Source organism: Nesoenas mayeri (assembly GCF_963082525.1).
Source record: "Nesoenas mayeri genome assembly, chromosome: 1".
NCBI classification, from domain to species: Eukaryota; Metazoa; Chordata; class Aves; order Columbiformes; family Columbidae; genus Nesoenas; species Nesoenas mayeri.
The window spans coordinates 40,430,046-40,443,517 of record NC_137541.1 but is presented as its reverse complement, the minus strand read 5'-3'; the positions used below and the strand labels follow the sequence as shown (position 1 = coordinate 40,443,517).

At 42.9% G+C, this 13,472-nt stretch overlaps 1 protein-coding gene across 2 annotated transcripts; it reads right to left on the bottom strand.

Annotated features, from left to right (window-relative positions):
• Positions 1 to 960: 960 nt before the first annotated feature.
• RBX1 (ring-box 1) lies at positions 961 to 12,166 on the bottom strand (the record flags this gene model as incomplete). 2 transcript variants are annotated; one of them, XM_080364196.1, is made up of 5 exons in its annotated part: positions 11,996 to 12,158; positions 9,387 to 9,465; positions 3,855 to 3,925; positions 2,437 to 2,522; positions 961 to 1,141 (listed from the first exon to the last, which is right to left on the bottom strand). In XM_080364196.1, exons 1-5 carry the CDS (start codon positions 12,071 to 12,073, stop codon positions 1,129 to 1,131), a joined length of 327 nt encoding a protein of 108 aa, XP_080220322.1. In that variant the 5' UTR covers positions 12,074 to 12,158. The 2 variants fall into 2 exon arrangements, with proteins under 2 accessions (XP_080220322.1, XP_080220323.1); XM_080364197.1 differs by lacking the exon at positions 961 to 1,141 and having other exon boundaries at positions 2,433 to 2,522; positions 11,996 to 12,166.
• Between the last annotated feature and the right edge of the window lie 1,306 nt (positions 12,167 to 13,472).

Sequence of the window (13,472 nt, the reverse complement as noted above, 5' to 3'; positions counted from 1 at the left end):
CATGCTCAATAACTAGCAAAAAAGTGTTGATGCAAAAGTGGCATCATTAAAAACCAATGAAAGAAATGTGCTGTATCTACCATTGCTGACATGAAGTCACACAGCCTCCTGTAGCAGGAGGAATTTCTTTGATCTTGTTTGAGTTCCCAGCATTTGCTGCGGCTGTCGACATAGGGGGCAAAATTTGATGCACTGAGGAGGATACCAGGAGACACCAAACAAGACATTATGTAGTTTTCGGAGTAACATTTTTGGGCCAGTAAGGACTACAGCTTGATTTGAACCAGGAAAATACCAGTAGCAAGCCAACCAAGAATTAGTTTGCTCATACACTGCTTAATTTATCTTTCCAGCCAATCTATCACATGAATTTCCTCAGTTTACTTTCACCAGACACATGAAAGTGCCTTATGAGCACTGATAAAAAATAACATTCAGTTAATGTCCCCCAAGCTAAATAGACGGAACTGGGAATAGTTAATGAAATTTTCCTCTGCAGGGGAACTGGCCTACTCAAACTCAAAAGCAGAAGCAAGAGAAAGTAGTTTCTAACAATGACATAAACCCTAATTATATAAATCATCATTTCAACTCAGCTGCAAGAAAGTATATCCATGTGAAATGCTGTTTGCATAAATTATACTTAGCCAGGCCAAGTCCTGCAGCCACTGCCCTACACGATGGAGCTCAATGCTGACCTCAGCGAGCCAGAGGTGCAGTTCTCAATTGCGTGGGAGTAAGACAAAACACACAGTGAAAAACTGGGCAGAGTGAAAAGAAGAGTTGCCCAGCTTAAGAGTTGCCTAGCTTAAGTCCCAAGAACTGCCCAGTTTAAGAGTTGCCTAGCTTAAGTCCCAAGAACTGCCCAGTTTAAGAGTTGCCTAGCTTAAGTCCCTGGTCTACAGATAATTCTCCTCCTTCATTCGCTGACTGCCCACTCATGAACACAAGACAAAAAACTTAGACAGGAAGCTCCAGTAAGGTTTTATTCAGTGGTATACAACAGGGAGAAATTAAGATTAAAGAAGAGTTGCATACATTACTTATTTTTCAAGTTGCTAAAACAAACCCATAACAACAAGAACAACTGAGGCTGATGACGTAACAAGAAGTGCGGTGATCATCTCTCTAGTGTCCATACCTGCAAAAATATAATATGTTAATGCATTTTTAAAAATCATGTTTATACTAGTGCTGATTTATTTTCATCCTACCACACTGAATTAACATATAAGCCAGATGAAGGCGAAATGCTATGTGATGGAAACCTTAGGAAGTTCTCCATGTTCCACTTCCCCCAAAAGTCCATCCAGTACTAGTGAGAAGAGAGACTAAGCAATCCACAATATCGTATGCAAGAGACCCTCAGTATCACAACCCACTTCAAATAGACCCTGCCAAAGCCTGTCATAGCCCCAGACGTATAACTGAGCACCCATAAGAAGATATTAATCCACATCTCCATTTCTTATCATGCTGCACATGCAAATTAAGTCACCATCCAAGCAACATGGGCTCAGTTTCCACTAAGTGTTCATTAAACCACCTTAACAGCAAAACTATGGCACTCAAGTTGTCAGTGAACGACGATTTACACAACTGATTGTGACCCAGATGCCAAAGACAGTTGAGCAGTTATAATATCTGCTTTGCTTTGTTTCAATCTGGAATCTGGTTAGAATTCATGTGGGTTTTTTTTAAATAAAAAGGGAGGAGGAAGGGAAATCTACAGTTAAGAAAAGATTAATGGTGCAGAGTGAAGCACGTGAAAGGCAAACTTCCTAACTACTGTCATTGTACAATTACCCTCAAAAACCCATCCATGTATCTCCTATTATTTTAACAACTGACCTTTGAAGAACATAAAACAAAATAAAGAATGCAGAAATTATGAATAAACGGGCCAAGGCTGTGGCGATGGCTACATGGACATTTGCTTTCCAGATGCTAGGAAATAAGCTGTATTAATCTCTGAGCCTATTAGAGTTACAAAACAAATCACCAAGACACAGAGGGACCCAATAAGGCTCCTGGCACCTCGGCAGAAATGCTCTGGAACACTGCAACTAAATTCAGGTCATTTTCTAAACCCAAACGGCTCATGCAGCAGCACAGTATTCACCTGAGGCTCCCCTTTCAGTGAATTCCATTTCTCTTTTGCTCTCCATTTTTCAGAGAGAATGTCAATAGAAATCACTACTTTTTAACAACTCCCACTTACCCTGGGGCTATGTGGGCTTCCGTCAGAGCTCATTTAGCACTGTGTGACTAAGGAAAGGTCCTTATAGAGCAAGGTGGAGAAAAAACCTTTCCAAACAGCAACTATGCCCTCAGACCCACAAATGAGAGAGCTTGCCCACATATCTGACATTGATCATTTCTATTAACAGAAGGATGACTGGATTTTTAATCTCGAAATCTGTGCAGGATACCTACTTTTGGAACTCCCATTCCCTGTTGTCCAGCGGGCATACTTGGCGAGTTTTGAGCCAGCGGGAGATGCAGTGGAAGTGGAAAGCATGCTGGAAGAGAAAGTTCAGATTAAATCATTTAGGAATACATGAGCATATCTCAATGTGAAAATAACATTGAAAGCATCACAGAAAGAAATGAGCAATAAGTGTTTGCAGACAAAGGTGGGGAGGACTAATCAGCCAGCTCACCGGTAAACACCAAGGAGCCAATGCACATTTTCAGAGAGGAAAGGGACATTAGGGAAATGGCAGCAGGGAGTCTGTTCCCCAGTGCGTGCAGCGGCAAGTGACTGACTTCTGATGAAGGAGACAACGCAGAGTTTAGCAGCTGCTAAAATTGGTAGATCAGATGCTGATAAGAGGCACAATCAAAAAAAGAAAGAGGATTTCAGAGTGAGTAGCAGGGATGATATGTGTGTATACATGCCGAAGCTTTCTGCCAGTCTTCTGGACAAGCCAAAGACTGAATAAGAAGGAACTTGCAAAATGAGAAAGAAACTAAAAAAAAACCCAACAAAACACAAACCTCAATTCCATATTTAATAAGGACACCTTTTTCCATACCCTGTACAGCTACTTAAAAACAAGGTTTCACTTGCGGTAACTCTTGCACACAAAATCGTAATTTTGACAAGGGAATATTCTAACATGGTTTAAAAAAATCGCTCTTGTCCTCTACAAACAGAATTGCAACATTTATAATCCTGTTCCAGCATTACCATGCTGTAGGTTGATCCCATACCATAGTGAAGATGGGACTGAGGAACAGGTAGCTATTCCATTATGGAAAACTGTACCTTCCAGCTCAGGCCCAGGCTAGCTATGAAAGAGGTGTGCAAGTTTGAGTTCCCGTGCTAGCAGGACCACGTACAAAGGAGTGCATTGGGCAACAAACTGAAGAGCTGGAGATTACACACAAGAACCGACTTGATCTTCCTCCAAAAGGGGAAGCAAATCACCTCACTGCCCCGTATTGACTCCTTGAATCAGCCTGCACAAAGACAAATCAAGCATGCTGACATGCAAGTAATCCTATTACCAAGGAAAAAAAAGGCAGCGCTCCTAGGCAGAAGCTTGATCAGGCAAATCATGCTCAGAATGAAAGATGGGTTTTTTTTTTAGAATAATAAAGGGTAAAAGCATAAAGGCCTATCTTCCTCCCTTCTCTTCTGTGTCTTCTGTATTACATCTCTCCAACTTTCACTCTTTTTTTTTTCCTTCTCTCTCCTTTCTACACTCTACTAAACATTCGATGTTTAAAATTCTTTTTCTCTGGTGGATTATCTGAAACATTTTATAGAACTCATTTTGTCCTGAGTCATGAAAAAAGGGGCATAGCATCACCGCACACTGGCTTCACAATAAATCAGTTTTCCTTACATTGCAGACGCCCCATGCAACTGTGCACTCTTCGGAGGTAGCTGATGCTTGGTTTGCTTGACATTCTATGCCTGTGAAAACAAAGATTAAACACACATACATAGGAGTAGAAGATGTACATGCAACACCAACTGGTAGATTTCCTCATAATAGCAAGGAGTGGAGGGAGAAGAGCTCTTTGTTTTGTTATGTTTATTACATTAACAAGTATCAAGGGCTGCGGGTTTAATGTGTCCGGTGTTCCCAAAAGTACCAGATCAAATATACTTCATGCTGCTTTCCTCCTTCCTCTACATTTTTAGTATCCCAAATTTCCAGAAGGAAAGAGCACATAGCTCATCTACCTGTAACTTGTCTATTTTCCAAATCGTAAGGATATTTTACATTTGTTCTCTTGTATTTTAATAGATGTCTTTTGATGATCAGTTGCATAGCAGAGCCATGAAAAAAGGTTTATTTAAATTTCTTACCCAGGTTCCTCTAAAGATAAATTGTCTTGTCAGACATTTTGTACCAGCAGTTATATTAACAAATTAATTTGCTCATGTAGTCCTGGAGTTTGCCAGTATCTCTTCTATAGTCTTGTGACAGGTAAGCACAGCCCAAAAACACACAACAGAAAATACAGTTTAAAATGTTTGGGTTTGTTTTTTTTTACTTTTTACACCTTAGAGCTGAGTACCTAAGATGATCCTGAAGAAGATAAATACTTATTTATGGGTTTGGTTTATGTTTTACTTTTTGTGTCAGATGGCATGGATGAAGGAGATGAGAGAGGGAAAAGAAGGAAGAACATCACTGAGAAGATAAATCCAGCAACCTGGTTCTCCATGCTAGAGCCTGAAAAAATAACTTCTGCTCCAGCTCAAGAAGAAACTTCAGGAGAAAAAAGATATTTCTGACTCCTTCACAGATCTATGAGACCAACATTTTACTTCCTTCTAAAGGATGCGTTCTTTAAAAGTCAAGACCACGTAGTTTAAAGAGACGCACTGCTAGATAATGAGCTTAGAACTTGATATGCGGGCTTGTTGCTTGCTTGTTTTGCAGCTCTTTTTTTCCTGGCAAAGAAAATGTCTGAAGGAGTTCCAATTCTCTGTTCACTTTTAATGTGTCTGAATATGCTCAGAGAAGCAATTTGATTCACCAAGTGAAGATTTAAAAACTTTCAATCTCCACAGATCCGGCTGAGAAATCTGATCTTTATTTGCTCCGTCCTATTCATCCCTTTCTCCATTTTTCACTCTCAGGTGTGGAGATGAACAAAATAAGAGAAAGGCCCATTTTTCCTGAGATGCAAGAGAGATCAGTTAACCTTGGTTATGAGGAACTACTAAAAGCAAAACTGAGGTCTGAAGAAGCTCAGTAACAAAAACTGTTCTGCAAGGTTTGAATGAACCTGGATTTATTATATGGTTTACATCAAGATATGATATACAAAGCAAAAAGTCCAAAGCTCAGTCCTTGGCATGCCAATAGAAGAGAACAAAATCCAGTGCAGCTGAAATGTCCAATGTCTCAGTTCCTTAAGTCTTCAATATGTACAGCAATAAAACTGAATCTGATTAAGAAAATGGAAGATGCTCAAGAACCTTGAAGAGCTTCAATTGCTTTGGACATTTGTATAAAACTTGACACTCAAGATAATTTTATTGTTACTGCAGTATACACTCATGGTCTTACCAAGTATCAAGGGGCATATTATATTAAGTCTTAAATATTTGGCATGAGTCTGTACAGTAACAGAAAATGGAGAGAAGATCAGTAGTAGGAACAGGAGAGGAAATACATTTGAAGGAAGACAAGTCAACTGGTAAGCATAACTCAGGAAGTCTCTGCTGAAAACAAAGCAAATATTCCAGCACAAAATATACTTCAGTTGTTTCTTCTCCTCTTTCTCTTCTGGAAACAGGATCTTAAGTCCATCTAGCCCATGTTTCCTCTCTAAGTGGCTCTAACCTGTGAGCTGTAGGCTCTGAAACGTTATCCCATTGTTTTTTTGGGCTTTAAAGGACCCTGTATTTTTACTGGGAGTGAGAGGGAAGAAAGGGGAACAAAAGCAGCACTGAATTCATTTTAGTGTTACTCAAACATTTGCTGACAAGCAAATACAGTCTAAACGTGACAGTCCCAAAAGCTTAAGAGGACAGATGAACTTTGGCAGAAATAGCTGAGAAGGAGTTTTCTGGTGGTGATGTAAGGCCCTTTCAACAAGACACCCAGATTTAACTCCCCCATCAAACAGGCTGGAGATGATTGCTGGCACCACCACCTTTGGCTGCCAAAAAAAAGGCCTCCCCAAAATCAAAGCATTTTTTGGTCTCCTACTTGCCACATCTCGGAAAAGGACAATATCCCAACAAAGAAATAAACCAAATGAACGATCTCTGTCAGAGAATGAAAGCTAATGATTCTGGCTCTTGAAAGAAAGAGAAGCTATTTACCGTCTGCTGACCCAAAAGAAGCAGTAAGCCAGACAGCAACAAGCACTGGAGGAATACTGAATGACTCTTCTTTTGCCTCAGTTTTGAAAGAGTATCTGGAGGTGAGGCCAGAAAGATACATCTAAAACCTGAAACACCTGTAAATAATTGTGAAATATGCAATGGAAATGTTTAAACTCAGGGAGTTACAGAAATGCATATTATATAATAGTAACTTCTGACTCTTGGCATCTATTAAGAACTGTCTCTCTTCTTGTACATTTTCTATTGCAGAAACCTTCTGCACAATTATGAACCAAGAAAAATAGCCTAAGATTTAAGTAGCCAAAATGGCAGGTAACAGAATTAAAGTACGTGTCTTTTGTTTGCAGCCAGAGTAACAGCCCACTGCACTGGTAAATTCGATGATAAGAGCTCTTCAAAGTGGCTTCTGCTTTAGCAAGGGTAAATACTGTATAGGTTCCCCTTTCTCTTCATGTGTTGCCTTCTGAAATGATGTCATGAAGGGATCAACTTATTGGGAAGAAGATAATTCAATAAACATTGCTTGGCTAACACAATGCATCCTGTACTCACTCAGAAAACAGACAGAAAAACCAGATAACTAGGCTAATAAACTTGAGGCATATTTGTTAACCCTAAAACGCAGAATGAGCTCTCTGATTTAGTTTTCAAACTTCAGAGGGATTTCAGAATTTTACCCTTGCAACCCACTCCAGTTTCTTAGGAATTATCTGTAGATTTTACTAAGTACTTCCTAAGATCCCCTCCATCAGATTGTCATATAATTCCTTCTACTTCTTACAACCCCCTTGTATGACACTCAATATTTGCTGGTAGTATCACACTCTCAAAACATTTGTACACAGCTATCAACTTCCACTCCTACTAATGACTTAGAAAACTATATAGAATCATAGAATAGTTTGTGTTGGTTCTGTTCTTTTATTCTTCTCATAAATACAAAATCATTCAACCCGTTAAGCACCCTGAGATTCCTCATTGGATTCTTTGCAATTTATCTGCCTTTGTGAAGTTGGACTATCAAATGCATTAATTTGCATCTTACTATCAGAGGATGGCATTTTGATGTCAGGTTTTACACAGTTCAGAACTGTACCATCTACCTTACTATGATATTATATTCCATGTTTCAGACTAGAAGGTAACCCACTGTAATAAACGCAACGTTTCTTAACACTCCCCAATTTACTATGTTGCAATGAAGGCATCAGAGAACAAGCCTTTGAAGAAATCAAGAACACAGCTCAAGTAAAATCTAAACAGTACCTGGGTCTTTCCAGAGAAGAACAAAACCAAAACACTTAAAATCTCCTCATTCCTTCTGTACACTGAGTACAAACCATCCTGAGGGTGTGGGGAATCCTTTGACCGTGTTATTACTGAGTCATAATGTACATGCATGAGAAGAACTGCACAACACCTTAACATTGTTATATACTAGTTTTTGGATGCCTAACTTTATAATGTTAACAACCTTCCATTAGCATGGCTGGTGTTACTTATCACTGTTTTAATGTCTTCCCTTTCAAGATTTCTCTTCATCACTAGGAGAGGGAGACATTACACTTGTATCCTGCATTTTGTCAAATCGAATCTTGTGTTGTTCTTCCCTGCACATTCTATTAATTTCTCCTCAATTTCCCATCACTTCACATCTTATGCTTGAAAATCTGATTAAAGTGTTGTTTAACAACATTAATGACCTGTAACAAGGAAGTAAGTAAATCCAGAGCCAACATTGATCTTGGAACACCAATTTAGGTAGCTCTTCTACTCTGTATACTGTCAATTTTGGTCTGTCATTTGCAGTCCAGGCTTTTCATAACATTGCTCATACCCAAATCAGTAACCTGACATGCTTGAGCAACTCAAAAAAGGAAAAAAAGAAGTAGTAACCAATGCCCTTCTCCACTGTTTTTCCTAATCTACCTATACACTCTCAACACCATCCTCATTTTGGTAAGATTTTTTTTTAAAGAACTGACACACAAAAAACACTACTGGAAAATAACACCTGTCCGCTCTTCTTCCAGCTCCTCCACGTCTCTCCTTCATCCTCACATGTCCTATTTGCTACTTGTAAAAGATAAAGAAAATATATGAGACTGTATTGGGTCTCTCATGTAAGGCATTCTTAATTTTGAGGCGGATTAACAGAATGAAACACATCAGCATCTATTATGTTACAACACAACCCACTTGTTGTGACTAATTGTCTTGAGTTACAGGATTTTATTCATTTATTCTATATATTTGTAAATTCTATTAATGTAAATTACATTCTAACGTATCTTTAAAAATCCTTTTGCCTGTCAGTAACATTCTTTCCTCTCTATCATAAATCAGAGAGACTCAGTAGTAATCCAGTATCCACCTCAACTACTTTTGATGTTGGTACAGGTTAGACCTCGGCATATTTCATAACCTCTATTCTCACTTGCTTCTCTCACTAATCCTTTACGGGACAGAAACCAGTAACTTTGTTTATGTGACCTATTTCACAACAGAAATTTGTACACTTCATTTCATTATCACTCTATTTTCCTACATAGCAAGCATATTTGTTAATTGAACCGTGTACGTTACACAGTAAAAACTCAAACCTACACCACCAAAACTTCATCTTTTATTTCAGCATTTGATTCAGACACAGAAAGTGTTTCAAGATTTCATCCTGTTGAGTGTCATCGAAAAGTTAATACCTATAGCAACATTCCCAACCCTAAACTCTAATACCTCTTTTTGTGAACAATACCTGTCCACCCTGAAAAATTTCAGTTCCTCATGGCTCCTTATAATCACTCCTTCTCCATTTTGTTGCATCCAAAACATACTCAGCAACATCCTCTCATCTGTAGATGTGGTACCAAGTGAAAAGGGTGAGGGAAAAGCAGTCTGGTGACAGAAGTCACAAAAATAGATTATAGGACCTCAGCATTAGTATTTGCACTGTAAAGCCTTAGCTCCTAACCGAAAGCTGAATTATTCCCTCAACAGGGGAAATTTCAACCGTGCATCATATACAAGTCAAATCTGTCAAGTGTCTTCCCCAACATTTACTTACATAGATCCATAATATGGTTTCTGCAAATGGCACAGTTATCAACCACAATGTCCCATGCCCACAGAGCTACTGCGTTCCACTAGAGAGAGGGGAAAAAAGAAAAACATAGTTTTTAATCAGTTTTCAGCACACAGAAATTCTTTTTATTCCTCAAGATCCCATGTTATTTTTAAATGGAAAAAAAAAATATCTTACAAGTCCAGAGCAATTCTTTATTGTGAGTTCATAAGTGCTACTAGAGAGCAGTTGTACATTCCTCTCCCATACCTCCCAGTGTCTTCTTCCAGCTTCAGAAACATCAAAGTAACTACCACAGTCCCCTTTTTTGTCAAAAGTGCAAACATCTGCATTTCTATTCAAGATTCAGAGGCAGATCCTGCCACAACCTGAGTTCTGATGGAAAGGACAGTGTCTTGGGGAAAGGCCAATCCAGATGCCATTTTGTTAAGGGGAATTTCCATTATTTGCAGCAGTTTTTCTAGCAATCACTCCCAGAGCAGCTGGGGCCAAGAACCAAAATAATCTCTAATGCTGCCCTTGGCTGACTCCTGAACAATCTCCTCTGCAAAAAGGTTACTAGGCAATGACCTGTCAGCAAGGCTGAATATAAAAATTTGAAAGTACTACTAAATGAACCTTTCAAATACTTTGTTTAGAAAAGAAAAATAACAACAAAAAAGTAATATATCTGTCCCATGTTACTTCAGGGAAGGGCTGGCTACAAATTTCCACTATAATTTTAGAAAACTGATTCATAATGAGGACTTTAAGACAAGCTATGCGGAAAAGCACAGCACATTTTTATTCTTCCCCCCCCCCCCCCCAAAAAGCAGGTCTTTTGTAAATTCATGCAATAAATGGGCTTGCCTTCAATATTCAAAGCAATTGGACAGCATATTGGTAGCCAGGATAATCTTCATCTACTACTTAAGTAGCCTAGTTATTTTGTTTCCTTCCATTTTTTTCAGCATATGATTGACTATACTACAGTATATCTTCTCTATTCCATTTACATCACATTGCCACCCTTCACTTCAGGATTCTGCAGGAGGAATGCAGGCTGTCAAGTATTGTTAAGCAGTATCAATTTTAATAGGCACTTCAATTTTCATTAATACCAATATAAAAAGTAGATCTTTCAGGAAATGGGTCAGTAGTGATTTCATTTTTTCTCCCCATCTTCTAACTTGAAGCCCAGCCAGGCTCCTGGCTGAGGTACTCATCTCCCAAGGACTTCAGCCACACTTCAAGGCAGCTAGGATAGAAGTTCCCAGCACCATTATCTCTCCCACACTCTCGGGTACTTAATCTGTTGTCCCAACATAAGCTACTCTTGTGACCCACAGACCTGTATTGAGCTATATAGGCAACAAATGCACCTTGGTACCTTGCTGGGGAGGAGGAATGCCACGGACACACCATAGGTACTGCTTCCTGCTCCTCTCATGCGCTATTATATCTGTCCCTGTTTCCAAAGAACAGGCAATCACATCATCCAAAGACCTCCTTCTGCACAGACCTGCAGCCCTATACAGAGCTAGGGGTTTCCAGCAGCTGCGTTTCCAACACACGACACCTGGAGACCAACCTTAAAGTGGAATTCACTGTTTGGAAATCATAGAATCATTTTGGTTGGAAAAAGCCCTCAAGACCATCAAGCTCAATTATTAACCTAAGAAGAGCACTAAACCATGCTCCTAAGAAACACATCTATGCATCTTTTAAAAACCTCCAGGGATAGTGACTCCACCACTTCCAGGGACAGCCTGTTCCAATGCCTGACAACCCTTTCTGTGAAGAAATTTTTCCTAATATCCAATCTAAACCTCCCCTGGTACAACCTGATGAGGTAGTGTCCATTTTAGATGGACACCATGTCCCACTGAACAGTCCAGGGGTCATTTTTCCTCAAATTCTACCTTAGTGCAGGCCCACACAGCCTCTCTTCCGTGCCCTCATTGCAACAGGTCGGGACTGCTGCCAGGATCTGGCTGACAAACTGGTGCCACTGGACAGAGGAGCAATACTATGGCTGTTTTTGGCATGCAAACAAAGCCAGGGTGACCAAAGAGTATTTGCTGACTATACACACGTTGCTGTGGTAAAAAGAAAAAAAAAAAAAAGCGAGCACTCAAATTTGTGTAAAGCATCTTATGGAGCACAGGGGGCAACTCGGGTGACTGGGCCAGAGCGGCCGGGGCAGAGGAGGCAGCAGCTCGCCAGCCTGAGCTACCCGCAAGCTCCCCGTACTGCAGCCCAGCCGGGACAGGCACAGAGCAACACCCGGGGCGGCGGAGCCCCTGACAGGGGCAGCCCGCTCAGGCCCCCTCCTCCGGCCCGCGCGGCCCGTGTCAGCCGCGCCCGCTGAATGGTCAGCCTCCGCTCCACGTGCGGCGGCCCGCCCCAGCCATTGGCCCGGACGCACGCCAAGAATCCCCGCAGTCACCGCCTCTCACCTCCCGCCGCGCCGGTGCGGAACCAAACACCCGGCTCCGTGAGGGGAGCGGGAGGATGTCGCCCCCCCCGCCCCACTCGCCGCCAGCAGCCCAGCCCCAGCCCCAGCCCGCCCTCCCTCCTTCCCTCTGGAGCAGCGCGCCGGCGGGCCTCACTTTCTTCACTTCGAAGCGCTTCTTGCCGGCGCCGCTGTTGGTGCCGCTAGGGGTGTCCACATCCATCGCGGCCGCCATTTTGGATGCGCGAATCGCCCGTGCTCCCCCGTGCGCATGCGCGATAGAGAGGGACGCGGGGGTGGTGAGCGGAAGGGGTGGGCGGGGCTCCCTGTGAGTCACGCCCCCTCTTTCATTTCCCCCCCACACCCCGTCCCTAACAGGTGCGCGCCGCCGGGGGGACGGCGCGTGCGCGGTCACGTGACGAGGGCGCGTCCATGGGCGTGGCCGCGCGGCCGTACCTCAGGGTTACACAAACCGAGGGCGGGGCCGCTCCACAGGCCGGTGGGGGAGGGGCCCTTAAAGGCACACGCACCCGCAGGGCTGCCCGCGCTGCTCTGTCACCCGGCAGCCAAGGCGCGGGGGCAGGAACAGCGCGGCCGGGCCGGCTCTGCGCCCGCTTCGCTGCCTGCCCCCAGCCCAGGAGGAGATGCCGCGGGCCGGGCTGCTTGGCCCGGCTGTAACCCCCGGGAAGGCTCGGCGGCAGCCAGGGGAGCCGGGTTTCGCCTCAGGCGGGGGGTCCTCGGCCTCCGCAAGGGCCGAGCGAGGTGGTAGAAAGACGAGGAGAGGTGCGGGGCCGTGGAGGGGTGAGCGGTACCCGGGAAGCGGCAGGCGAGGAAGGGACATGGAGCAGGTGACGGGCGCTTGTGTGGGAAACTGCCCTGATCTGTCGCGGGTCCTGCGGCGGGGGCTGCCCGGTACCCCTGTGCTCCGTCTTGGCCTGGAGAACAGAAGGCTCCGGGGAGACCTTATTGTGGCCTCTCAGCACTTAAAAGGGGCCTGTAAAAAAGATGGGGACAGAGTTTTTAGCAGGGTCTGTTCTGATAGGACAAGGGGTAATGGATTTAAACTAAAGGAGGGGAGATTCAGGCCTGACATGAGGAAGAAATTTTTTTACAATGAGGGCAGTGAAACACTGTCCCAGGTTGCCCAGAGAGGTGGTAGATGCTCCATCCCTGGAGACATTCAAGGCCGGGCTGGACAGGACTCTGAGCAACCTGATCTAGTTGAAGATGTCCCTGCTCACTGCATGGAGCTGGACTAGATGAGCTTTGAAGGTCCCTTCCAACCCAAACTATTCTATGATAATCACAGGCGAGGTTGGCTCCTGCACAGCTGGGTGAGGCAGCAGCCTATGGAGAGTCTGGCTCCCTGTCTGCAGGATCGCTTTTAAGTACAACCCCAGACCCCAACAGCTGCTTGGCATATTTGGGCTCTCATTCTTGTTTTGTGTTTCACTAAAATCACTTGGGATTTGTCTCTTTGTGCTACTGTGAAGGCATGAGCCCTTCCTAATCTTTTTGCTCATTTTCTTGCATCCTGATTGAAATCCAGCCAGTGCAGAATGAGGTAGGGTCGTTGGTGTTACTACTGTAGCCCTTTGGTTTGCTAGCACCTTTTTTTTTTAAATGGAATATCA